This window comes from Cladophialophora immunda, assembly GCF_000835495.1.
Source record: "Cladophialophora immunda strain CBS 83496 unplaced genomic scaffold supercont1.6, whole genome shotgun sequence".
NCBI lineage: Eukaryota > Fungi > Ascomycota > Eurotiomycetes > Chaetothyriales > Herpotrichiellaceae > Cladophialophora > Cladophialophora immunda.
The window spans coordinates 1,713,856-1,735,298 of record NW_015622546.1 but is presented as its reverse complement, the minus strand read 5'-3'; the positions used below and the strand labels follow the sequence as shown (position 1 = coordinate 1,735,298).

Sequence of the window (21,443 nt, the reverse complement as noted above, 5' to 3'; positions counted from 1 at the left end):
GCCAAGCGACACGTGACCATCACTGAGACTTGAAGGAAACGTCGAAGGCGTCAAGACCGGACATCATTCCTACCTAGATACCCTTTCTCACCGGTCGACAACAACTGGACCCGACTTGAAGCTGCAACATCTGTTTTCAGGAGGGTTAATTTATTTCCTTCTGAAGAACCATGTCACCGTTATCCACCCTATAGCGAGTGTATCCGCATCTGAAGCAAGTCGCCACCAGCGCGATACTTGTTCCTTTAGCCATTCTCCTTCCTTCTCTTCAATATCAAATCATGGAAGACGTTCCGGTATTCAGAGCCGCGAAGCGTAGGAGGTTTGCACGACTCCAGCAAGAAACACCAGTAGCAAACCCCGAGGCCGATGTTTCTCAGACGGATGACGCTTCGTTGGGCGGCGAAAACGAGACACTAAATGATGATGGCAACGAAGGTGGAATCTCAAGTCTCATCCGTGCACGGAAGCACGTCCGAAAGGCTGTATCTGGTGTTCAATTCTCAAATACGAAGGTTATGCAACGAGCGGATGGAGACACTGGCATGGAGGTTGTCAAATCAGATCAGAATGCCGACAAGCCCATAGACATCAACAACCGTTTTGTCGGAAGCACCGGGCAGGTTGTTAATGTTGATCAACATATGTTCGTGGGGCCCCAAGAATTCCCAGTCCTGGAGACATAGTTGGCTGACAAGATAAGGGTTGCTTTCATAGACTCCGAAATGGCTAGGAGACGGAGCCATCTCGTCACCCCTTCAACCATCTCTCAGGGGAACCTGGAGAATGACACATATCACGATGCTCCCTCGTCCAATGAGTCAGGGTCGTTAGCCCAGAAGACACCTACAACCAATCCCGTCTCCACTCGTCAATTGGCCGAAGTCGACCTGGGGAATTCTGTCCACGATACTAATCTGGCCCGCACGCAAGCTGCTCTCGAACGTGTCAAGGCTGGTCGAGCCCCTGTCGAAGAAGTGGACAAACCACCGAAGCCTCGAAAGCCGCGTCTGGGTCGGGACGGCAAACCCATGCGGCCGCGACCTAGGAAGCGAAGGAACAGCGAAGACATTGCGCGAGACGCTCTTGTGGAGCAGTTTCTGCATGAGAATAAAATTGATCTTTATGATACGAACTCTCCAGGGCTGGCAAGCGGCCGGTCCGCCGCTGGCGAAACCGCTGAAGAGGGTGATACGGATGATCGCTTTGCTGAGCAATTCCGGCAAGATTTCATGGATGCAATGGCCGAGAGGAGGACCAAGAAGCATACCAACCAGCCAAAGGCTGCAGGTGTCTCGGAGTCGAGAGGTCCGAAGCTGGGAGGGAGTCGAAGCGCAAGAGCAAAGATGATGCAATGGCAACAGCAACAACAGCAGGGGCAGGCGGGAGCGAAGAAGTGAGAGTCCAACTGGCAGCGTGGCGGATCAGATTGATGATGATTATGATGATCAAGCACTGCAATACTTGGATCTCTCACCAACACATTGAGAGTCGTGCAATTGAGACTATGTTGCATGATTTTGTTGTTGTAAGCAAGATTTAAACCATCTCTCGTTGAGCCCATCTGCTTCCGCTGCCTCGCCGTTCTGCATGTCAGATCATTATGACCGGCAGCTTCACTGATGAACACCCTTTAGCCCGCGCTTGACTAACACCACCTGCATCATGATCACCTGGAGCTCGGGGCTTCAGGTACAGATAGGTGGAATGGACAACTGACCGCAGGGGCCTCGATGTGACCCGCTTGCTCGCGGTCGCGTCAACAGGTTTGTTGGATCTTCTTCTCCGCTACTTGGCACAAGGCCAAGTCAAACGATGAAAAAGAGAAAGGTGTCCAGAGGACAACCATGAGAAGGTTCCAAAAATTGAGCATTGTCTAGACAAAAGTTGAATATGGGTTTTTCAAAAATTCAAGGTGTTTTCAAAAAAGGATTTGAAAACCTGTCCCGAGGGACAGAAAAAGGTTTTTGCACAAAAAAAATTTTGATGAATCTGTCCAGAAGGACAAGATTCTGTGGAAGGGGTTCCAAAAATTGTGATGTGAACAACAGTGGTTCACTGGTACTCATCGAATCCTGGGACTCGAGATGATTTGTGTGTGTCCCTCTTGGGGAACCTCAAACCAAGCTGCTGGTGTTCGAAAGATCACACGGCAGTTTGTTTGAAGCTCAAACAAGACACAAAGTCTGAAGGTGGCAAGAAAGAGAAGGTACCACTTGACAAGCGCCAGGCATAAGTGTAAGGCCTGGGGCAGTCCTCGCAACAGACCTTGATCTCGGTTGACTTGAGGAGGGAAAGGAAAAAGAACAGAAGGTGTCTGAGAGAGAAAAAACCACAGATATTTATGCCTTTTCGCGACGGGGCTCGTGCTTGGCGGCGCTGGCTCTCACTGCCTAGTAAGGTCCAGCGTGCTAAGGATCAATCGAGGGAGACTTGGCGTTGGCAATGAACAGCAGGGCAGAAGGATCTGGCAGCTCTGAATGAGGTGCGGCAGAAAACGTTCCTATGCGAATGTTGTTGGCGGTCTGTGTCATGTGACAAGGCTGCGTGACTTGGATACTGGCTGTGGAAGAAAGGAGACGAAGGCCCCCTGGAACCCGGAACTCGCGTCACGCACTGCACCGCTCCTCCTTGAGCCTCTCTACTGCCACCTACGCACAGCACGATATCGATCAGGTGTTTGGGTATGTCCAGAATGACGAAGGAGAATGACATGGCGAGAGCAAGCGGACCGATACACAACCCCAAACAGAGAAAAAAAAGGGAGCAGTGCGCGGGCAGTCAGAATGGAAAGGGAAAGCGCATTGCCGGAGGAGATGTGGAAGTGGACATGGACGGACGGTGCGCTTGGAGGTAGGAATGGAGATGGATTCTGGAGTGAGAAGCGGAGACAAAGCTCAGGGGGGACAACAACCCGAGCTGAAGGATTGAGTGGATGCTTTGCATGGGTTCTGAGCAGAGAGCAGAGAGCAGAGAGGCCAAGGCAGGGCAAGGGCAGAGCAGAGGGACTGGAGAGTTGCAGGGTAGAGTGGGAGCATGAGCCACCGTCCATCAACCACCAAGGGCAGGGCAAGCTCGGGACATGCTCATTGATAGATGGCGCCTCTCAGCTCTCGTGGACGTGTGACAGCTTGAGAAATGAAACGTCAAAAAAAGGAACGGACGGTAAGCACTTCCTCATGGTCTTTTTCTTTCCATGAAGTTGTCTCCTATTTGCCCATTCCCATCCACGGGTTCAAGAATCACCACACGTATTGCCCGGTACAGATTAAACCACATCTATAGAACATATACAGAGGAGCAAAGCACATATGCGGCTGCGGAGATTGTATAGCCCGAGCCCCCATGTGCACGGAGGATTGTCAACTCCTCCAACGCCTTCGCTAGCTAAGACTTTTACATTTCGAGGTGGTTTCGAAGGTGAATTTGTGTTATCGCGGCCGTAGGGATACTACAGAAGTCTACTGGTTGCCACCTCATTGTTGGCCGGGACATCCCTAACGCGCCCAGAGGTCTCTTATCGATTTCAGAAGGCGGATTTGAAATAAGAGTATGGAATCAGCGGCCGAGAAAGGGCCCGTGGTTGGAGTGGATGTCTCAGTCAATGCCAGCATAGAGATCGACAACGATGTTGATAGCTCTATGAGGAGAAACGTTAGCCATCGGGTCCTCGTGGAAGTGTCGTTCAAGAGTAGCCACTTACGCAACCAAGATCTCCGCAGCAATGAGAATGATAACTATAGCTTGTGAGCTGAACGCCATTCATTACCTCAGAGGATACTCACCAATCCATTCCAGCACTTCCCCATGTCGTCTGCTGCCTTGTTCTCTCAGCACCGCAAGTAAGTCTGACCTATATCAGCAATCCATACTCACATGCAGCATCACAAACCATCGACAAGGAAGACACTCACCAGCAATAACATCCAGCCGCTCTGTCAGCAACCCAACGCGCTGCTCAATTTCCAGATAACTCCTGACAGCCGCATACACGGGTTCCAGATGCGGTTCCGACCACATCAACTCCGGAGAATCCAGAACGGAGCCTTGCAGATGGATATTGATACGCAAGATAAACAGCTCCCCAATTTGCATGTTTAATTGACGTCTGGTCAAGTTGATGCTGCCGGTCTGTGCGATGAGTGCCGGTAGTGGTGCCGTTGTTTCGATGGTCTCGCTGACAAGATCCTCAAACAGACTCGTCTTGACGGACTGGGACAGGGCGTGCGAAATGGCTAGTTTGATCATATGGTTCCGTGGCTCGCGGAGGGAGATGAAATCATTGTATATCCGCGCTTGGTATTCCTTCGTGTAATAGAAGTTGAAGTTCTCGGTTTGGACGGATTCAGTAGGTAAAGGCGCGTCACTGAACTTGGTCATATCATTGAGAAATCTTTGCTCCTGTTGAACCGTCATGCCCCATATGACAACGGTGCCGTAATCAAAGATGAAGATTTCGGGTATGTGAACAGTCGTGGAGAATTCCGAGTCCGCACGTGGGCGCATCGCATCACTTTCGGATTGGCGGAGGTCGGTGGAAGAATGGCTGGCGATGGCAGTCAGGTCTGTTGTTGTATCCTCTGTCGTTGCAGCATGGTCTGCGGGCATATCCAGTTCCTCTTGCAGGTCGATGAGTTGATCTCTCCTAATTTTGTTGTTGTCTTCCACCTCCACGGCGCTATCCGAGAACCGTCTTTCTCTGGGGCTTATTCTCGGCGACGCCATCACTCTTGCGATCCTTTCCTCGACCGGACTTGAACTTCTGTCCCCTCCTTTGTTCTTCTTCACATATTCGTAGTCGTAGGGGCTATAGAGACACTCGTCGAATAGCTTGGGGTTGGCACCTCTCGTCCTTGACCTCGACTTCATGAATTTCATAATCCCTTCAAGTCGGTATCCCTGTGCCATGCAGTATGCGGTCACTCGAGGCAATCGATCCCGATCCGCCTTCCCCAGCCTCGCGGCATCCCTCCTGGCTGTAGGGTCCTTTATCCGGGTAAACTGGGAGTATACATCTCTGCCACTTTCCTCATCTCGTTCTTCGTCACCTATATCCGGGTTGGGTAATATCTTTAGTTTCTCCGTGGTCTTGGTCGTCCTCTGGGCACCTGCTCTTGGAACTGGAGTGAAGGGCTGCGTGGTCGGTAGCGGCGATCCGTGGCTATTTCTTCGGCGCAGTTTCGAGTTGAATGCACTCAGCATGGGCGGTTGATCTCGAACTGCCTGGGTGGAACCGGTCAGGGCCGCCGACGGACTTTGGATAGGTCTGAGAGCCGCGGACGATGTGGCTCCGGACTGAGTGCTAACAGACGCCAAGGGGTTGAATGTGACAGTACGTTGAGTGCGTAAAGCGGGACGGGATGGCGACTCGCTGGGAGACGCATGCTGCGGCAGTAAGGGAGACGACTCGCTCACCGTGGTCGCCATGATTCCGGCTCTCGACAGGGAAGCACGTCACACTGAGGGAGAGACTGAAACAGATTAAAAAGGTCGTGATTCTTCACAGCCTGCAGAGTGGGAGACGAACGGACGAAGCTAAGAAGCCAGCAGTGGTGTGTGCTGAGAGACGAACTTAACCAGCCCAACCCTCTGGCTTGTCGCTTTGCATCATCGTTCCCTGCTGCTGCAACTCCGACTGGCAACTTTGTGAGCTCCCCATCGGCTCCACTTGCGCTTGCTTATTAAGTCAGTTCTAGTCTGCAAGCGCATTACTACTTGCTGCCGAGCAAGCTTCATGTGTCCCTACACGTGCAAAAGGACAATGGACACACCACCAATTCCCTAAGATATCCCGCTGCAACAGCAACAGGACCCCGGCAATAAGTCCATTGATTCAAAGCAGACGTTAATCTCACCACCAACCACTTGTGCTAACGTCCTTGCAAGGGTAAACTACGACCTGGCTAAATATACACAGCTCCTTCAGAAACCCGCTTTTTACCCCCAACCGTTCCCTCCAAAACGATGTCGAATAGGCCAATCAATAGTAATATGTCTCGTCGGGTGTGCGCCCACGAATGTAAGCTGGCTCACTCCCACGCACGTAGATATCCTCGAAGAGGATCTTTTCCGTCGGGTCAGGAGGCGGCATCTTTTCTGCCTCGGCGACCTCTCCGTCCACGTCCTCTCGCGCCTTCTTATCGATCTGCTTGAGCTCGTCTTCTGTGCACACTCCCCAGTCCAGAATCTTCTGCTTGAGTCCGGCAATGGGGTCATTGGTCGACCGCATCCGTTGGATTTCTTCCCTGGTTCGGTAGGTTGTACCGGGGTCCGACATGGAATGGCCACCATATCGGTATGTGACGTATTCGAACACCAAGGGTCCCTTGTCGCTGGCCGTGTATTCCTTGCCGTACTGAACAGCGGCCTTGACAGCAAGAACGTCCATCGCGTTGATCTTCAAACCCGGGATGTATTGTCCTCGCTTGTAGTACTCGGTCAATGCGGACGATCGGGCCGCCGAAGTCCCCATACCGTATTTGTTGTTCTCGCAACCGAACAAAACGGGAAGGTTCCACAGCTTGGCCATGTTGAAGGCTTCAAATACCTGGCCTTGGTTGGAAGCGCCATCTCCATACAGAGTGACCGTCGCAGTTTTGCTGCCAGTGTATTGGTGCGCGAAGGCAATACCAGCGCCGACAGGCACCTGGGCCCCAACAATGCCATTACCGCCGTAGAAGTTTGGAGCGAACATGTGCATCGAGCCTCCCTTTCCGTAGGCAATGCCCTCTCGTCGGCCAAGGAGTTCCCCGATGATGGATTTGACGGTGCCACCACGCATGAGTGCGAAGCCGTGGCATCGGTAGGCGGTGATGACAGCGTCGTTCCTGGTGATTGCGTGTTCAATGCCTACGGCGACGGCTTCTTGACCAGTTGACAAGTGGCAGAATCCTCGGATCTTCTTCTCCTTGTACAATCTATCGGCGGCCATTTCCATACGGCTATTGCAAACGTCAGAAACGATCTTGGCAATTTGTTCCTGTCATATTCTACTCACCGTATTGCTACCATGTCATAGTACATCTGTTTCAACTCCTTTTTCGTGGTTTCCATGGTGTATGGGGGAGGATCGAGATTGTAGGTTTCAAAACTCTCGTCGGAGAGCTTGACCGGGAAGGGCTTATCGTCTTCCTGCAGGGGCATTGTCAGCTTCTCCTCGAACACAAACGAGACTCGAGAAGGAACGGGTGCGCCTTGCCTCGGGGACATCGTCCTTTTCTGCGTGAGAGCTCGCAGCGTCAGTGGTGACGGTCCGTCGAGCAAGCTGGTACGCTTGTCTCTTCGGCAGTGACTGCAGGCCGAAGCCTCTTAAACACGCTCTTGACAGCATCTCTGAATGGGGAAAAGGAAGGAGAAGAGATGCAACAGATTCAATGGGGGCGCCAACGAAGAGTTAAGTGGATGGGAGTCTGTCAAGCTGGTGCTCGTATGTTGGGAGGCCGAAAGGAGCGCTAGTGTCCTCCAGCGGAGCTCAAAAAAGCCAAAAATTGGGGGATCCCGTCGCCGACACCAGCCAGTTCCGGTGCTGCTGCTTTAACAATTCATCAACGCCCCAAAACTGTTCCGCCAACACAAGATACTGGACTGCGTGTACGCAAGAAGATTAGGGAGTCGTCAACTCATACTATCAATTGCTGCGCCTAAGGATGAAATGCCTGCCTGTGTTGCACCCATACCGAGATGCCTCCACCCTCCACGCCATATCTGCAGGATGCTTCCTCAAAGAGACGAGGGTATCACAATGGTAAACCTTGGTGTTTCAAACCATTTCCACATCCCCCGCCAACATTGAACAACTCTCAGGTGTAATGGTTCATGGAGACCGTCACATTGCCTCTCATTTCACTCATGCAGACAAAAGGATATGTCTCTCATCACCAAACGGGTCAATATGCGCCACCAGAGCCTACCAAACCAGGTTGAGCACCATACGCTCCTGCAACTCCACCCTGATGTCCCAACTGTCCAGGCTGCTGCATCGTCGAGCTAACATGGGTCCTTCCGTGTCCAGCGTAGTTTGGCAGATCCGAAAACCACGGATGCCTCAAAGCGTCTTGGGCGCTGATTCTGTTCTCTGGCCTGAGCTGCAGCAATTTGCCCAGCAGATCGAGCCCTAACTGGTCAATCTGCGGCAAGAGAATCGCCAGCGACTGCGTAGCGTAAGATGGGAAGTTGCTCTTGTACTCGGGGAGCTGAGAGATGCCGGGCCATGTCCGCTCCGACGGCGTCCCCATGAGCCTGAAAATCTTTTGAAGTTGGTCCTCGTTCGTCGTCCCCGGAAACAAGGGCCGGCCAGTGTACATCTCGGCCATGATGCAGCCCGCAGACCAGATGTCGATGCTCGTGTTGTATGTCCTTGACCCAAGAAGCACATCTGGCGCTCTGTACCACAGCGTGACCACTTCGTTGGAAAAGGTATTGACTGGAATCCCAAATGCTCTTGCAAGGCCGAAATCCGCCAGCTTCAGCTGCCCTTTCGTGTTGATCAGGAGATTTTGGGGCTTCAGGTCCCGATGGAGGACTCGATTCTCATGACAAAATGCTGTGCCCCGAAGTAGATCTTGCATAAATCTCTTGATGGTGACATGGTCGAGTTGGCCCCTATCCCCCCGTGCGTCCATGTACTTTTTCAAGTCCTTGTCCATATATTCGAAGACCAGCATGAGCTTGTTCTCGGTGTGTATGACATCGTGCAGAGTGACAATGTTTTCATGTTTGAGTTCCTTCATCAAACTGATTTCTCGGATCGCTGTCGACGGCGTGCCTTCTTCGGAGTCGAGGTGGATTTCTTTCAGGGCGACGAGTTCACCGGTCTGTCGGTTTCGCCCCTTGTAGACGGTGGCGTACGTCCCCTCTCCTAGCTGGGGTTTCGGTCAGTAAGGACAACTCATGGCCGGGAGGGTACACAGCGGCCAACGTACCTTTTCCAGCTGTTGGAACGAGCTGGGATGCCTCCGATCCATCTCTGTGCGTAGTGGTCGCTCTTGCTGGGTTTCTCGTCTGAAAGGCGGGGCACCGCCAGGGAACAGAAGTGAGGCTGGCGAGATGACCCGCTCGGCAAGTTGTTGCGCAGTAAGCCTCTGAGGTTGCTGGCGAGATCTCTGTTGAGTGGGAGCCAGTGACTGGGTCTGGGAATGCTGTGTCGATGTAGTCGAGGAGACTGAAGTACGATGAGGAATAGATGTGGAACGAGAAGACATGTCAAGAGAAACGGGGGAAACCCAGGCCCAGAAAATGAGAGGCAGCGCCTTTAGGATTTTACTAGTATTGGTTCTCGCCAGCGACGATCCTCAGTCTCGCCTCTACGCATCAGGCCAAACTCCAGTAAAACGCGAATCATTTGCCACGAGCGGCTAGAAGGAACATGCCAGGGATATCGGTGCCTGGCTATGGGTTACACATCGGTGACAACTGCTCTCCTGCAAACGAAGCAAAAAACCTCTGTCCTCAAGACCCTGCAAGACCCGGGCGCCTGTCTTGCCCCGCCATTCGCCTGTTGTTCCTTCAGTCCAGCCTTTGCAACTGGTCAGGATCTCTCGCCTTTGTCCGGTGGCTGGCTAGGCCTGCGCACAACGCACGGGGATCGAAAACAAAAACCATTAAATTACCTCGGCGCTTGCGCTTTGCTATGAATAGACATTCAGACAGCCGCCCTGCTTCAGCCTCATACATCCTTTGACGATGCATAGGCTGTGACACACTTCGCTGTAGTACAAGCAGAGAGAACCATGCTTACGCTGATGTGTTTAGAATTAGAACATAGTTATTATGTCTATATCATGACTCTGTCTGAGAGGAATGCCGACCTGCAGCCTTGCTTTCCAGACGTCCGTCATCCATCTATCCCAGCTGGCTTGCGCCAATCCGGACTCTTTGGTCGGCACTGTAGCCGTTGTCGTCTCTTGCACGCTGAACTTTTGGGTACAACGATATTTCAGGCCTCCGTTCTTAAATCAAGTGCTGAGTCGCTCCAAATAACAAAGCAGTCGTAAAGTTGCCGGCGGTATGTGGGAGAGGGGTATCTTCGAAACAAATCATTCAAATGCAACTTTCTTTTCGATGTCGTGTCGTGGCAATTCTTCTCATATACTTCGTCCGTAACGCCGCCAGGGCAACTATGGTGTGGAATAAATCAGCCTGATGTCTTAGCTCGGTCAGACTCAGGCTGTGCGTGGATTGCGGGATGATGGCTGATGTTGTATTTTCCCTCCTGCTGTAGCCAGTGTTGGGACAACTGGCTCACTCATTGTTCGCCGACGTGATGATTCGACGATGGGTCGTTGAGCGTATGCGATGAGCATCTTGAAACTCGACCCTCGACCTTTACATTCTCCCAGGACATTTCTGTCAGCGAAAATACTTCTGGCGAGATTGCCATCGCTAATAACGCTGGCTTCAAAGCAGTGTTGCCACCACGTCCGAGCCGTCCTCGACACGATCTTTCCAATGCGGAGATCCGCATTATCTGAGCGATCGGAAAGAAGGTCATTCAGAGATAGGTTGGCTCCTCTACGACCTTGACCGAATGTCATTCGTGGAGACGCATCTCCCGGCCGCGTGTCACCGGATCCTCGCTTTGAGAAGCCGTCCGATCCTCGACTCGAGCGCGACGATGATGAAGAATCGGAAGATCCTGATGGGCGTCCTGCGACGGGTACTCCGACTACACAGCGGCTGATGTTGGTGAACCCGCGGGAGCCCAACACGCTCTGGACATTGTCAATAATTGGTCGGAGGCTGATCTGCTTGTCTGCGGTCGTCATTCTATACTTGAGCTCTCGGACAGCCCTTCGAGTCTGCACGCCCATGTTGACGATGTCAAGATCCAGCAGCATCAGCTCCAGATAGCCGCCTGGCTGCAACACTCGTTTGCATTCAGACACAATATTCTTCATTTTTGCTTCAGCCATTGCAGGAGGAAAGCGAAGGACAACCACGGAGAAAAAATCCTGGGGGAAAGGGAACTTTTCGTAGAAACTCGATACTTCTGCTCGCCGATGGTTGTCTGGGGCATGCTGAGAGTGTTTCGATGTCTTCGTTCCTTTTGTTGTGGCCTTCTCCTTAAGATCGTGGACATATGCTTTTTGCGGCTCGTAAGTCACTGCACAATATATTGACCAATCTTCATTCCCTAATCCGTCAATGACAAGGATATGGCGCACTGGGGATTTAAGGATATTATCATGACCGGGTGAGAATAAAACTCGTCCAAATGATAACCACTTCGACACCATAAGCGAGGCATAGTGCAACTCTGACTGACCGACCGGGTCCTTGCCCCGCTCGACAACATCAAGTAGAGTAACGTTTTCTTGATGAGTGGATTCTGGAGGCATCTCGGGTGCGCTGCTTGTCGTGGTCAAGCGTTCCAGCGATCGATTCGCCGTGGATGTGCTCAGGCGGTCGGACAATTTAGTACTATGTCGTGCATGATTTTCGTACTCGCTCAGTATGTCGCGAATTGAGAAGGGCGATGCAGGGTCGCTCGAGGGGTGCAGCGCCGAAACGATTCTCGATCGGCGTAATCGAATGTCTTCCCCTACGATGGGCTCAGGCATTGTGGGTGGAGGGAACACAACTGGAGGGGTAGCTGAAGTGGCTAGGGTCTGTGCGAAGACAGGTCTCTTCATGCCAGGGGTGGGAAATTCTGACAAGATGAGATCTGGTTGTTCTTCGTCCGGTTGCTGATCCGACCGCGCAAACTGTGGAAGAGTCTCTAGGCGCGGTGGTCCTGGCTTACCTCGCTGTGCCAGGGCTTTCACACTTTTCCTGCTTCGAGAAGGGGACATGACATGGTCAATAAAATCGTCGTATTCATTCCAGACTTCGTCAAGGCTAGGACTCCCTGTTAGGTAGACATCTTCCGCTAGAGGAGGTCGTGCAGAGACGCCACTGCCAGGCAATAAAGGTGGTCCAAGGATGCTTAAAACTCCTTCCGAGCTGCTGGATGCAGAGACTTCCGACGGTTGCCTCGACGGGAATCGCAAGAACTCTGTCTCTCCCAATGTAGGAGCACTGGCGGGTTTGGCACTATCCACAGTAGCGAACGGTCTGCTCGGTAGCACATCCGTGCTGATTTGGAGTGGCATAGGCAGCGCGGATTCAGAGGGGTCCGACTGGGCGTATGGATTCTCAGAAGTAGGATTTCTAACGAACGGTTGAGAGAACGAAGTCCGGCTAGGTTTATGCTGTCTTTCACTCCTTGGTACCACGGGTGGGATTCTTCCGACTCGGATCAGGCGCGGCTGTTTCTGTGGCTGCTCATCTATTTGCACTGAAGCGTTCTCGGTCTGGCTTCGCAGTGGCACTGCTGGCGGCGACCTCGCAAATGACTGAGGTGGCGATATTGGCGCAGTTGGGAGAAAGACGTTGTCCTCATGCATGGGTGGTTGTACCTCATCCTCTGCAAAGTCTGGCTCGTATCCCCCGATCAATGGGCTGACTGCGGGTGAATCAACAACCTGCGCCAGGTAATCGCCAACATACTCGGGTGGATTGACTTCACTCTCAGAATCCATCACGGCGTAGTACGGCATAGGCCGAGAGACAGGAATAGAGGATATGCTCACCGGCATCTCCTCGGGCGACGACGAAGATGCACCGATGGGTCTCTCGGGTTCTGGTTCGGGTCCTTTTCTCCGAAAGATATTCCATCTGAGCTTTCTAGACTTCTTATCCTTGGGTTTCTGCAGTGCAGCATCGCCACGGCTAGGATCAGTAGTTGTGCTAGGTGTAGAGTTCGGAAAAGCTGAAGAACGGCTGTCGTCTTGGCTGTTAATATACATTGGCGCTGAAAGTCCTTCGGTCCGAATTGGTGTTGGGAGACTGAAACTCTCTGCATCGTTGCCAAAGCGCTGCGATCGTCGTATTGCCAGCGTAGGGACACTACCCTGACTCGATACCCGGTCCCGAGCGATCTGCGGGCTGTCTTGAACTGACTGTTGGCCAATAGAGGTCTGTGACTGTGAAGCGATTTGCCACGGCTCTACTCCAAACCCAAGTGGAACGGAAGAGCTCTCAAATACGTCAAGTCGAGTCCCAGAATTGCTCTTCATGCTGCTACCAGAGCCACCAATGATAGGAATGGGCCTCATGCGACTTGCTGCAAACTCATCGAGATCGGATTGGCTGCTTCGATTGTGGCGGCTGCTACTGCGGCTCTCCTTGCCTTTGGAGGAGAATATAGGTACCCGTCTAGTGCTGCTCACGGACCTTTCGCTCTCGCTTCCTCTAGCCGAGCCGCTCTCTTCGGATGTCTTGCGGCCTCTTCTTCCATATTTTCCATACCCTTCGTGACCTGTCCCAGCCGCAGGTCCTTTGCGTTGCAGTTTCCGGGGGGACTTTTCGACATCGGCGGCTGGGGACTTGGTTCTGCGACCAAACAGTCCGAAGCGAGAGAATTTGCCTGTGCGGCCTGGGGAGCTTTGTGTCGCGACTTCTGTGTCCCGAGGAGTCTTCGGACGAGCGGCCATGGGCGCAACCCTCTCTTGTACCGGCGGAATGTCAGCCGGCTGAGGCCGAGTGTCGAGATTTCGACGCGATGATTCTGGGTGGCGACGACTGGAACCCGAGCGATAACTGTCAAGCGCACCAGTTCTTTGGTCGTCGAAGGCGTCCGCGGCTTGGATGGTTGCCCCGGGCGGTGTGTCGCGTAAAGACTGCTGAAGATTGGCATGAGCACGTACAAGCGTGCGATGCTGTAGTGACTCTCCGACATTTCCAAGATCTGGATGGCCTCGCGCCGCCAATGGGCTGCGTTCCAGGTCGGATGAGGAAGGCGTAGGCTGTTGCTCCGGTCTAATGCGTTGCCTATCGCTTTTGCTACTGCTCCTGCTCAGTGAATGTTTGGCAGACGAAGACCTTGGAGGCGGGGTAGGAGCTGGAGTGTTCAAAGGCGTTCTTCTCCTGCCAGACGACTTCACAGACTCTTTCGAACTTGCTGGCCATTCACTCGCCACAGCTGGAAGGGATTCTGGAAGAGCTGGCATTTTGGGAGGTTTTTCGCGCTTGCCTACAGGAAGTGGGACTGTTTGCGACCGCTTTGCCGAGCCTGTCACCGGGACTTGCTGCACAATACCAGGTGATGCCGAAGACCAAGATGTCGGAGTTGTCGTTGTGGTGGATACACTCCATGGACTTGGAGAACTGGAGAACCGAGTTGATGGACTGCTAATCGAGCTTGCGGATTTATTCAGTGTTTGCGGTTGTCTCGTCGACGAAGCTGCAAGAGCTTGCAACTCTGGAATCAATCGAGGCGGCAGTTCGCCTGTGCGAATGGACGTGTTTGCTCTCGGCATCACTATGCCGAAGATGGCATCTTGATCAACATCCAAGGAAGATTGTGCATCAGTTGAGAGACCCAAGGGATAAGCCAATCTCCTGTTACTAGAGGCCTCATCTCTCCGTCTCGATCCCGGATAAGATTCCATGAGTAAAGGGACCTCCTGCGACATTGAATCTGAACGTGCAGTTGGCTTGCTCATTCCAACAGAGGCAGTGGTGTTCTTCGCAGTCGCAATAGAGCGCTGCGAGGGATTTCTTGTCGCTGGTCGTGGAATGGCTGTTGGTCTTTGACCGGACTTTTCACCAGGACTCGCCGGGGCTTCCCTCATAGAGGGTGGTGAGCGTGAAGCCGGACGTGCGCTTGGGGTGGGTCGTGTCGAGTCGAACTGACGGGCTCCATGACGAGAGCCTGTTGTTCTGGTGGTTCGTGGCACGGTAGCATCTCTGTTTCTGGAAACACCATGTTGGGTGTCATACGTCGGATTTCTGTGCGACATGTCCTGTGTCGGTTGGGATCCTCCTTGCCGGCCTCCCTGAATGCGCGCAATAATGTTGAACACGTTCGACTCATTCCGTTTTCCTCAGCGATCAAGACCAGACACTGGACTGGCACATGCCTGCAGGTGGCGTTCAGGCGCAGAAGTAAAACTGGTTACTCTTGTCGAAGGCTTGCAGAGGAAGCGAGACGGCCTCCAAGATGGATTTTGTCAATGTTTCTTTTTCAAAATGACTCAGACCGTATGTCGCACAAGTCATTCATACCCGAGACAGTCTGGTAAATGCTCAGTGTCTTGTCGGGCAGCCGCGCGGGAATAGTATAGCGGTGGGAATTTTGATCGACAGAATGCGCCACATAAGCCTGTATAGCCCGGTCGGCCACACCGAGGCAAAAAATAGTAGCCACGAATGAGGCACGTGACACTGCAGACGATGATCCAGATGCTGGCGACGTCCAGATAGGAGGACGCGTGTACAGTGAGAAGGGTAAGGGAAAGGAAATCAAGATGGGAGGCGAAGTCCTTTTCTGGGGTGATAAAGGCCCGAGAGGGAAGTGGTTGCATGAGACCAAGCGGACTTTGCAGGCATCTTGTAACGACACAGAGACCGGCCGAGGCGAATTGGGTTAGTTGGGGCACAAGACGAGAGAATGCTGGGCCCAGCGTTAAAGCAAACCCCGTTCCCTTGGAATGGCTGATGCTGATGGCTTGCTTCATGATCAGAGGGATTTTCCACCATGCATGCATGGTCTTCAACCTTCCAACGGGGCGGGGGGCCCGGTAACTGGGCCGCGGGTAACTCGTATTCATCACCTGGAGTCAACTGGCTTTTTTTGCTGCAAGGCGTCAAGACCTCTTGGGGCTGTCCAAGTTCCAAGGCCATCTCTTGTTCTGATAGGCCTTGCATATGGGACGGGTCTCCGTCATGGGTCCTCCCGCGCACAGCTTGGAGAGGCCGGACCAGGGTTGCGGCTGACATGCCTGGACAAATACGATCAAAGACACTCTGGGGCTTCGTAGGGAGACTGTCCCTGTAGTCAAACTCAGCAACCGATTCGGGCCTGTGTACGTACCGATCAAATGGACGGACAGGCATCCGCAAGCGTAACTCGCTAGATGTCGTGCGTGGGAATCGTGCGTTGACGAGGTCATGTGCGATGGTATGACGACCAATGTGGGTGGCATGTGCGAGGATAGCCGCATCATAGGCAGAATTCAGGGTTCCGAAGGCGATGCCGACGCCAGGCTGTCAACAAAGGTCACGGAGGAGAGGAGTGGCCTCGAGGCCCATCATGTGGCGACGCTTGGATCTGCGCCGGTTGAAACTGACGCTTGGAAGCAGCTCTCAACTGACTGGCGCCCTCGTATTGTCACAATGGAGTCGAATCTGATTCAGCAGGGGGGGTGACCTTTGCTGAACCCAGCAAAGAGACCGGTGGGCAAAAGTTGCGAAGAGGATGAGAGCCAGTGACGGGGTCTGGAGTCGAGGAGCGGCCGCGAAAGTGGGGGGTGCAGGAGGAGTTGAGGAGTCAGGACAACGCCGAGTTATTGGGGGTGCTTCTTACGGGTGGTGGCAACACTCCGGGCTGAATGAGCTAGGTGCCAGCTAGCCCACTGCATAGCCCATTAGCCCTAAAGTCATGTCGCTCCCAGCGCCTTGGATAGGTGCACCCTTCCCCCCACTGTACCGAGGCTCGGGCCACTGCCAGTGCCCCGTCCGTTCTGGGGAGCGCACCGTCGTTTTTATTTTTGCCTCTGGGCACTGCGATGGCAGCGTTGAACGGCTTTACCATGCCAGAACAAGCATCTGATCGAGGCAAACTGTATTATACAGAAAAAGCCTCATTCACAGGGGCCGAGCGAGCTCTGGCGATACCGGTACGGGAGGGGTAAAGACCAGAAAACCGCAACTAAGGCCTTGGACCTTGCTTGCGCCCCGTTACGATCGACCTCTCGTCCAAAGGACTTCGTACTATGGAACTGGTAGAGACAATGTCACCACCACGGGAGACGACGGCAACATGCCTGGCCTCCGCCACATGCTATTATCTCTCATCACCATATGAAACACATCCGCTCATGTGGCTGATTCGGCAACGGTTTGAGATCACGCTCATCACTGCAACTCCTGCAGGAAGTCACACTTCTCTAACGTGCTCCTGCGAGTCAACAATGCAGCAAGCAACTCCTTTAGCGCTCTGCATGCCCCAAGGACGCTCGGCCAGCCCTGCGCATCTGCATGCCTCCCCATCAAGCGGTGGCTTGGAAAAATCCTCCGAGCTCGAATTTTCCAGACTTCTTTTTCCCCGATTCTCCCTCGTGCGTCCGCCATTTTCTACCCTTGCCACCAATTAGCATCGAGAGACGGGCAAATATCTCTGTTCGTGGCTGATCTTGAGACTCGGGACGTTTGATAGGATGTGCTCCAAAGGATGTCTGGCGAATCCCGCCCGCGTGCCCACCACGTTCCTTGTGGAGGTTCTCGTGGTTTTGTTGGCGCAAATTCTCCGATGTGCCTTCGATACGGTAATCCCTGCACCCTCAACTGTGAGCAGGTCTATCCGATCACCTGATATGCGGGATGAGTTGGGGTTTGGAGACTGACTACCGCAATTGGGTTTGTGTGTCCCAGAAAACCTCCCTTCCCAATTCTTGAGCTACCTTCTTCCAACGGGACGTGGTGTGTGATCCAGATCTTGTGAGCCAACCATAACTGTTCGCCATCCAGCACTGTCCTCTTAGCACCTCCGTCAAACAAGCCTCAACTTCGCACCATGGCGCCGCAAGGAGTTGCGTTCCCCATTGAAGGGGGTTGTGATTGTGGAGAAGTGCGCTACTCCTTGCTGACCGAGCCGATGATTGTTCACTGCTGTCAGTGAGTTGTAGACTATATCACGCCATGTGAATGTCCTCTGCTGAGACTGCACAGCTGCCGATGGTGCCAGCGGGAAACTGGGGCTTCCTTTGCGCTTAACGCCATGATCGAAACTGACAGGCTGAAACTCCTGAAGAACGAGCCGGAATGGATCACCGTGCCGAGCGAAAGTGGCGCCGGGCAAAACATCGCACGTTGTCCAAGATGCAAGATTGCTGTTTGGAGTGTTTACCTCGATAACCCAGCCAATGTAAAGGAACACATCCGCATTGTGCGTGTGGGGACCTTGGACAAACCAGACCTATTCGCACCGAATGCCCACATCTGGGCTGCTGAGAAGCAACCCTGGATTATCCTCTCGGACAAGGTCCCCGCGTTCGAAGACGGCAACTATAATGAACAAGATGTGTGGTCCAAGCAGAGTCTTGAAAGGTGGCAGGCCGTAGTATCACGCGACGGCGCGACCCAATAGGATCAGTCAACCATCGGCCATTGATAGAACTTCCTCTGATAGTCTCCCTCCTATGAGAGATCGATATGCCGAGTTTGGTGGCTGGCTGTCGCAGAGTTTGAAGGGGCTGCTGGCGTTTTACTTCTGATACATATCCATAGTTGACGCGGCGCCTGTGTAAGTTCAGTCAGCTTAGAACAGATACCGGAAACAGACGGAGCATGCTTCATTTGGCGGTGCTGGGCCATTATGTCAAGATTTTGCTCGGACGAAACAAATAAAACCCTTAAGCCCTTGGATCCAGTGATCCTCGGTCACGACGCCAGAGCCAAGTCCGATATTCGTCAAGCATCCCTCCTGACCTTAGCTGGCCTGTCAGGGAAGAAGTGATGCGCTGGCAACAACTCACTATCTTGTGCGCCTTCGGATCCAATGACTCGCCGAACACCCTGTCCCGATTCGGCATAGCAAGGCTGTCGGGCTCTTCAGCCTTGGGATCGTGGGACCATCCCAGCTGAAACTGAGGCTGAAAGAAGCTAAGATCCGATCAAAATGTATCCAACAGCTTCAACCGAAGGGGGCCAGGACAAAAAGTCAGATTCTCGCTAGCACACGCATCCTTGGCAATGGACGAGGCTGGCGCATCGTCCCAAATCAGTAGCGAGCCCCGACCTCCTCGAAACATGGCGTTCAGACTACGAAGGGCACCTAGTGCAAGCGTTTCAGCGCGGAAAAATGTGAATGTTCGCTGTTGGTCTAGGCCACCATATTTGCACACACCAGTCGATGAACGAGAGCCAGAACAGGGACCTATGCAGCAGAATTCCCTGTCGCCCATCCTTGAAGAAATGTGCTTCCCATTTCAGCCACCACGTAAAATGCTTTGACAGGACAGGTGGAGACTCCATTCCCCTGAACCTTGTAGGAGGGCTCGCATGATATCTTCCAATCGACCGGCTGTTGGTGGACGGCGAAGCCTCAGGACACACGGCATACTAGCCAGGTTATCTGTTGCCAGATTCACTCACCAACACGCCGATGGAATCCCTCAGTCCTTGCAGAAAGACAAAGATTCGGAGGGTCAGCAACACAAGTACGAACAGGAGTGGCCCAGCGGTAAGCTATCTGCCGCCGGTGGAAAATACCGCAGGAATATCGGTAAGACTGCACCAACCATTCGTGCGAGAAGATCATCCAGCTTTATCATTCTGTTAGCCTTCTTGAACCCTTCGCTGAGATGAAAGTCGGAAGGCACATCTCTGGCACACTGCCAGACGAAGTATGGGCGGCAAATCGGGAGGACATCAATACTGCCAACCTGTCTGGTATCACATCCTCGGCTTACCTACAAAAGCCACGGTCTTCGTAGGTAAACATGGCCATGGAATACGCGTTGTGTGGCGGCCCCTCAGTCACGTCGACTGAGGCTAGAGCTCCTTTTCAGACAAGGGCATATCAGCCGGTGCTAAAGATGCTTGCCGCGGCGCCGTGCAGGCCGAAAGCTGGGAGCCCTGCAGGACCTTAACGAAAGCCAGCAGATTTACCCTGCTGGATGGAATGGAGAAGTTGTCAGCGAGTGCGAGACCGCCTCGACAAGGGAAGCTGAAAGGAACATGAAATGACGTTGGATCAATGGGGCATTAAAGCGGCCAGATATGCCCATACCCACATTCCTCGATGCTCAGCCTGGTGGCCCAATTGCGTCGCCCTGCGAACGCGCTGAACCTTGGTCGAACACTGTTGCAATTCTTCACATACGGGGAATTGATGCCTTCTCGATTGATCTTTTGGGACCCTTCTACGATTTCGGCCCTGCTATCCCATACATTTTCCTCTTTTTGATTCGATCTTGCCTCCTGTCCAGCGCCGGTGGCGCGTTCCTGCTCCTCAGATCCCTGACCAGACCGCGACCATGGTCGACTACTCGAAGAAGACAGTGGTTGAGCTGATCGAAATCCTGAAGTCGCGGAGCCTACCACACTCGGGAAAGAAGGCTGAACTTGTCGCAAGGCTGAATGAAGCAGATAAAGCTGCCGAAGAAAATGGTACGTCGCTTTAAGTGCGAGTGCGCTCCGATCCTCTCCTAATGCCATTCCGCCCTTCTCTGGGTTCAATGACATTGCGCCATAGGCATGTCTTGGTTAACTTGCGCGCAGAGACTGAGAAGGCACCCCCGGCAGAGTCTACCACCGCGCAGCCTGCACCAGCACCAGAATCCTCAGCAGCACCAGCACCAGCACCAGAAACTACGTCTGAGGAACCCGCAGCCACAGAATTCACAGCGGCACCTGCAAGCGTGGATGAAAAGGACTCCCCTTCCGCAAATACCGACACCGCACTTGCCAACTCGACCTCCTACGCCCTGAACCTGCCGCAATCAGACGTGGACTCAGAGATGGCCAAGCGAAAGGCGCGCGCTGAGAGGTTCGGTACCAGCGCAGCCCCTACAAATGGCGAAACAGAAACAAACGCTACAGACGGCGATGCGCAGAAAGCTCTGGAGCGCGCGCGACGCTTTGGAACTGGTCAGACAGCCGTGGGAAAGCTGGACGAAGCCTTGCCGGAAGAGCGTGAGCGCGGTTCAAGGAAACGAGGCAGAACCGAAGAGACTGGTGCCATGGATGATCCCGGTCTGAGAAAGAGCTTTGGTGGTCGAGGAGCGCGAGGCCGTGGAGGTCGATTCCGCGGAAGAGGCGGCAGGGATAACTCGCGGCGGAGAACGGGAGAGAAGCCTTCTGGGGTCACCAAGCAAGGGGCGTTCTCTACAGACGCGGACCGTGCAGCTGCCGAGGCAAGGAAAAAGAAGTTTGGAACGGCGTCGTGATTCTTCTCCTCTTCTGTATCACGGTTATGAAGTTCTCCTGGTCGTGTTCGTCAACATCGGGTGGATGCTGGTGGCTCACTCGTGGAAAAAGCAGCTCGATGAAAGGGCTTCGCATCATTGTATTCATACATAGTTCATGTAACGCAAAGAAAGGGCTAGTGAAATTGGACGTCGTCTCGTTATGGGATTTCGGTAAAAGACACATCGGGACCTTGGTCTTGTGCTGCTTCCAATTATGGGGAATATGAACAGGATTTACACCATAGGGAGGTAGAGACATGTGTTTTCGCAAGGGTGGGAAAATTCACACATTAGTTCATCTCATCAACAGAGGAGGGGAACACGAGCTTTGTTCACATGTACCTTTTTGCGCCTTGGCTGTGGGCGCAGTCGCTCAACGCGTACGTGCTTCGGCATACCATTCAATGACGACAGTATTGTGCTAAGCTGTACTGTGTCTCATCCGTGTCAACGTGCATAGAGCGCTTGACGTGTACTGCAAATTGCGCTGCT

General features: G+C 53.2%; 7 protein-coding genes across 7 annotated transcripts; 3 read left to right on the top strand and 4 right to left on the bottom strand.

Annotated features, from left to right (window-relative positions):
* The first annotated feature begins 81 nt into the window (after nucleotides 1–81).
* PV07_10157 (uncharacterized protein) lies at nucleotides 82–3,325 on the top strand. Its single transcript, XM_016397469.1, has 2 exons — nucleotides 82–646; nucleotides 704–3,325. Exons 1-2 carry the CDS (start codon nucleotides 282–284, stop codon nucleotides 1,398–1,400), a joined length of 1,062 nt encoding a protein of 353 aa, XP_016244660.1. The 5' UTR covers nucleotides 82–281; the 3' UTR covers nucleotides 1,401–3,325.
* PV07_10156 (uncharacterized protein) lies at nucleotides 3,165–5,592 on the bottom strand. The gene is made up of 4 exons (XM_016397468.1): nucleotides 3,915–5,592; nucleotides 3,786–3,848; nucleotides 3,704–3,737; nucleotides 3,165–3,640 (listed from the first exon to the last, which is right to left on the bottom strand). Exons 1-4 carry the CDS (start codon nucleotides 5,425–5,427, stop codon nucleotides 3,598–3,600), a joined length of 1,653 nt encoding a protein of 550 aa, XP_016244659.1. The 5' UTR covers nucleotides 5,428–5,592; the 3' UTR covers nucleotides 3,165–3,597.
* Nucleotides 5,593–5,659: 67 nt separating this feature from the next.
* On the bottom strand, nucleotides 5,660–7,460 carry PV07_10155 (pyruvate dehydrogenase (acetyl-transferring) E1 component, alpha subunit). Its single transcript, XM_016397467.1, has 3 exons — nucleotides 7,199–7,460; nucleotides 6,998–7,131; nucleotides 5,660–6,941 (listed from the first exon to the last, which is right to left on the bottom strand). Exons 1-3 carry the CDS (start codon nucleotides 7,328–7,330, stop codon nucleotides 5,981–5,983), a joined length of 1,227 nt encoding a protein of 408 aa, XP_016244658.1. The 5' UTR covers nucleotides 7,331–7,460; the 3' UTR covers nucleotides 5,660–5,980.
* Nucleotides 7,461–7,529: 69 nt separating this feature from the next.
* PV07_10154 (serine/threonine-protein kinase pef1) lies at nucleotides 7,530–9,417 on the bottom strand. Its single transcript, XM_016397466.1, has 2 exons — nucleotides 8,922–9,417; nucleotides 7,530–8,861 (listed from the first exon to the last, which is right to left on the bottom strand). Exons 1-2 carry the CDS (start codon nucleotides 9,198–9,200, stop codon nucleotides 7,887–7,889), a joined length of 1,254 nt encoding a protein of 417 aa, XP_016244657.1. The 5' UTR covers nucleotides 9,201–9,417; the 3' UTR covers nucleotides 7,530–7,886.
* A 324-nt stretch (nucleotides 9,418–9,741) lies between these two features.
* On the bottom strand, nucleotides 9,742–16,309 carry PV07_10153 (uncharacterized protein). The gene has a single exon (XM_016397465.1). The coding sequence runs from the start codon at nucleotides 14,778–14,780 to the stop codon at nucleotides 10,161–10,163; it is 4,620 nt and encodes a 1,539-aa protein (XP_016244656.1). The 5' UTR covers nucleotides 14,781–16,309; the 3' UTR covers nucleotides 9,742–10,160.
* Nucleotides 16,310–17,087: 778 nt separating this feature from the next.
* Nucleotides 17,088–18,397, top strand: PV07_10152 (uncharacterized protein). The gene is made up of 2 exons (XM_016397464.1): nucleotides 17,088–17,655; nucleotides 17,710–18,397. The coding sequence occupies exons 1-2, from the start codon at nucleotides 17,555–17,557 to the stop codon at nucleotides 18,125–18,127; spliced, it is 519 nt and encodes a 172-aa protein (XP_016244655.1). The 5' UTR covers nucleotides 17,088–17,554; the 3' UTR covers nucleotides 18,128–18,397.
* A 1,419-nt stretch (nucleotides 18,398–19,816) lies between these two features.
* PV07_10151 (uncharacterized protein) lies at nucleotides 19,817–21,326 on the top strand. The gene is made up of 2 exons (XM_016397463.1): nucleotides 19,817–20,151; nucleotides 20,263–21,326. The coding sequence occupies exons 1-2, from the start codon at nucleotides 20,019–20,021 to the stop codon at nucleotides 20,928–20,930; spliced, it is 801 nt and encodes a 266-aa protein (XP_016244654.1). The 5' UTR covers nucleotides 19,817–20,018; the 3' UTR covers nucleotides 20,931–21,326.
* The last annotated feature ends 117 nt before the right edge of the window (nucleotides 21,327–21,443 follow it).

What these genes read in the sequence shown, in the direction of transcription:
- PV07_10153 (XM_016397465.1), bottom strand. Translation starts at nt 14,780, where the DNA reads ATGTCGCACAGAAATCCGACGTATGACACCCAACATGGTGTTTCCAGA.
- PV07_10156 (XM_016397468.1), bottom strand. Translation starts at nt 5,427, where the DNA reads ATGGCGACCACGGTGAGCGAGTCGTCTCCCTTACTGCCGCAGCATGCG. An exon ending in GCGGCTGGATGTTATTGCTG is followed by an intron (nt 3,849 to 3,914) that starts GTGAGTGTCTTC and finishes GATATAGGTCAG; the next exon opens with ACTTACTTGCGGTGCTGAGA. An exon ending in GCTGCGGAGATCTTGGTTGC is followed by an intron (nt 3,641 to 3,703) that starts GTAAGTGGCTAC and finishes TTCTCCTCATAG; the next exon opens with AGCTATCAACATCGTTGTCG.
- PV07_10157 (XM_016397469.1), top strand. Translation starts at nt 282, where the DNA reads ATGGAAGACGTTCCGGTATTCAGAGCCGCGAAGCGTAGGAGGTTTGCA. An exon ending in GTTAATGTTGATCAACATAT is followed by an intron (nt 647 to 703) that starts GTTCGTGGGGCC and finishes TGACAAGATAAG; the next exon opens with GGTTGCTTTCATAGACTCCG.
- PV07_10151 (XM_016397463.1), top strand. Translation starts at nt 20,019, where the DNA reads ATGGTCGACTACTCGAAGAAGACAGTGGTTGAGCTGATCGAAATCCTG. An exon ending in TAAAGCTGCCGAAGAAAATG is followed by an intron (nt 20,152 to 20,262) that starts GTACGTCGCTTT and finishes ACTTGCGCGCAG; the next exon opens with AGACTGAGAAGGCACCCCCG.
- PV07_10155 (XM_016397467.1), bottom strand. Translation starts at nt 7,330, where the DNA reads ATGCTGTCAAGAGCGTGTTTAAGAGGCTTCGGCCTGCAGTCACTGCCG. An exon ending in AAAAGGACGATGTCCCCGAG is followed by an intron (nt 7,132 to 7,198) that starts GCAAGGCGCACC and finishes ATGCCCCTGCAG; the next exon opens with GAAGACGATAAGCCCTTCCC. An exon ending in TATGACATGGTAGCAATACG is followed by an intron (nt 6,942 to 6,997) that starts GTGAGTAGAATA and finishes CGTTTGCAATAG; the next exon opens with CCGTATGGAAATGGCCGCCG.
- PV07_10154 (XM_016397466.1), bottom strand. Translation starts at nt 9,200, where the DNA reads ATGTCTTCTCGTTCCACATCTATTCCTCATCGTACTTCAGTCTCCTCG. An exon ending in CGTTCCAACAGCTGGAAAAG is followed by an intron (nt 8,862 to 8,921) that starts GTACGTTGGCCG and finishes CCGAAACCCCAG; the next exon opens with CTAGGAGAGGGGACGTACGC.
- PV07_10152 (XM_016397464.1), top strand. Translation starts at nt 17,555, where the DNA reads ATGGCGCCGCAAGGAGTTGCGTTCCCCATTGAAGGGGGTTGTGATTGT. An exon ending in ATGATTGTTCACTGCTGTCA is followed by an intron (nt 17,656 to 17,709) that starts GTGAGTTGTAGA and finishes GAGACTGCACAG; the next exon opens with CTGCCGATGGTGCCAGCGGG.